This window comes from Sinocyclocheilus anshuiensis, unplaced genomic scaffold, assembly GCF_001515605.1.
Source record: "Sinocyclocheilus anshuiensis isolate Anshui unplaced genomic scaffold, SAMN03320099.WGS_v1.1 scaffold1162, whole genome shotgun sequence".
Lineage (NCBI taxonomy): Eukaryota > Metazoa > Chordata > Actinopteri > Cypriniformes > Cyprinidae > Sinocyclocheilus > Sinocyclocheilus anshuiensis.
Genome location: NW_015540875.1, coordinates 1,898,170 through 1,900,589, shown reverse-complemented (window position 1 = coordinate 1,900,589; position 2,420 = coordinate 1,898,170). Strand labels below are relative to the sequence as shown.

The 2,420-nt window shown below is 37.6% G+C and overlaps 1 protein-coding gene across 1 annotated transcript in view; it reads right to left on the bottom strand.

Moving 5' to 3' along the window:
* LOC107688259 (double-strand-break repair protein rad21 homolog) overlaps positions 1 to 2,181 on the bottom strand; it is a gene marked incomplete at its 5' end in the record, with an annotated part of 14,955 nt that extends 12,774 nt beyond the window's left edge. Inside the window, one exon of the mRNA XM_016485883.1 lies at positions 2,058 to 2,181. Coding sequence (XP_016341369.1) covers positions 2,058 to 2,181 — 124 coding nt within the window. The remainder of the gene's footprint in view (positions 1 to 2,057) is intronic.
* Positions 2,182 to 2,420: the final 239 nt, after the last annotated feature.

Below are 2,420 nucleotides of genomic sequence, written 5' to 3'. Positions count from 1 at the left end.
AGACGGGCTTATTTAAAATGAAAACTCATTCTCTGCCAGCGGGAGGCGCTTTTAGAGTGATAAAACTAGCGGATTCCCCAGTAATGGCTGTAATCAAAGCAGCTCCGCTCATGAATGCTACTTTATCAGATCAAATGAAAATGCCATCGAAACTTTTCTGAAGACAGTCAATTCCCTTCAGAGATACATTCATATAAAACACCCACGCCGTGTTATGATTTTGAAACGTGCAGTGCTCATGTTTATTCAAAGAAGTCAACCGGCACAAATAAATCAATGTATGGGAAACTGGTAATGTATATCGAAATATCGGAAATGTTTAAAAACCATATCACCGTTGTTGAAAAAAATTATATCGCGATACATATTGATATTGAATTATTGTCCAGCCCTAATATGGCTTCTTCTTATCAAGATCTTAGTCTATATGCTGTGTTCTGTTAATGCGTGAACTTCATATTTGAAGTGCACTTGCAGTCCAGTAATCGCAAAAAGCTTTGTGCTTTGTTACTTTTTAATGAACAAAGTATCAGCTTTAAAATTATGCCAAATTCATAATGAAATTCAAACAATAAATACGGTTTTGGCGCTCTTTAATGCGCGATCGCTTTAGCGCCTCAGTTCAAGCGGCAAGTGAACCCATTAACGTTCCCTTTACTACTATAGTAGCTACATAATGAACATGAATTAAAGGAACACTCCACTATTTTTGAAAATATGCTCATTTTCCAACTCCCCTAGAGTTAAACAGTTGAGTTTTACCGTTTTCGAATCCATTCAGCCGATCTCCGGGTCTGGCAGATTGTAAAGTTGTACCTTCAGATGTTTAGTCATGCTTATTTTGTGCTGAAACTGGTATTAATGTGGAGGAGATGATCAGTTCACCTGCACCTCGCGCTGCTGCGTCTGTTGAACTGAGGCGCTACAGCTATCTGTCACTCCACATTAAACAGCGCCAAAACGGCATTTATTGTTTAAATACTGCAATACAATGGACATAATTTGAAATCTGAGACTTTGTTTCATATGAAAAGTACCAAAGCACAATGCTTATTGCGATATATTGGATGGGAAGTGCTCTTCAACGTTCCATTCATTAACTGAAAAAAGGCTAGACCAGTGGTTCTCAACCCGCGGCCCGTCACAAATTCAAATGCGGCCCACCATGCTGAACACAATTTTAAAAAATAACTTTCAGTTTTACAATTCATTTTAGTTTTTACATTAATTAAAAAATGTACTAAACAAATATAAGCTAAAATGTTTTTATGTAAAATAATTTTGTTTTTCGTATATTATTTTCAGACATGAGCAGACCTGTACTCACGTAGCCTAATTAACGTTACGCATTTAACGAACACTTACAAGCGCGCACTTTGGCAGAATTCAATTCAAACAGTCATCAGCAGCCATTAGTTCGGTAAAATTGAGCATCAGAATGGACACATTTGTTATTAAGGGAGAAAAACGAAATGTGGAAAATGCCAGCGAAGGAATGCATACAAACAAGAGTAGTCGCAGCAGTGAAGGTAGGAGAGTGCTGGACTTTCGGCATCAACTTTCGGTTTGCCCCGCCACTCACTTGAAGATGTTCAGGTTAGAGCCCTGCACGGGCCTCAAATATATGACGTTCAGGCCCTAGCCCAGCCGTGTTCGACAACTTATCAGAATTACCGGCCCGAGCCCATCTTTTTTTCCCCCCTTCTCCCAAAACAGCTTATACTGCTGTTTCAGCTACATTAAAATAGTTCAGTTTTGTATGTAATGGCAAAGTGATTATATTTTTGCTCAGAAAGGTAAGAGTAATGCATCATTTGTAACTGTAAAGGGTCTACTTTTAATTGTGTGCACTCACAATATCAACAAAACGTTGTGCATTTATAAAATAAAGAAAACAAACATGATGCGCTTTCAAAAATGAACCGAAACTCAGCGAATACATGCCGGATATCATTCCGTAAAAATGAGAATCGATTAATATCGAGATATCGATATTTTTTACCCAGCCCTATTACAGACCTGGGGGGAAACACTGGTAAAAATGAAAAAGTTTTTACCAAAGTCATTGTCGGCCATGAGGCTGATGTTTCCTACTTCCTCCCTCATGGTGATCTCTTCAACACGACTCTGGTTCAGGGTGAACTGCTGTGCTACATCTATATCACTGAAATAGAGGATTTTAATTTATAAATCATAAATGCAATATAAACTTAGAGCATAACTACAAAAATTCAACAAATTTTTTTTTTTTTTTTATTCCAGGACCACTGTATAGTTTTATAGCGCAAGTAAAGTGATACCAATTACATTGTAAATATTCCCTCCCGCTAATATTCAATTTCACGAGCACATTTATCCGCAACAACACACATTTTCCAGAACGTACCATTCAAAATATGTTATCCGTGTTGATAACGGCT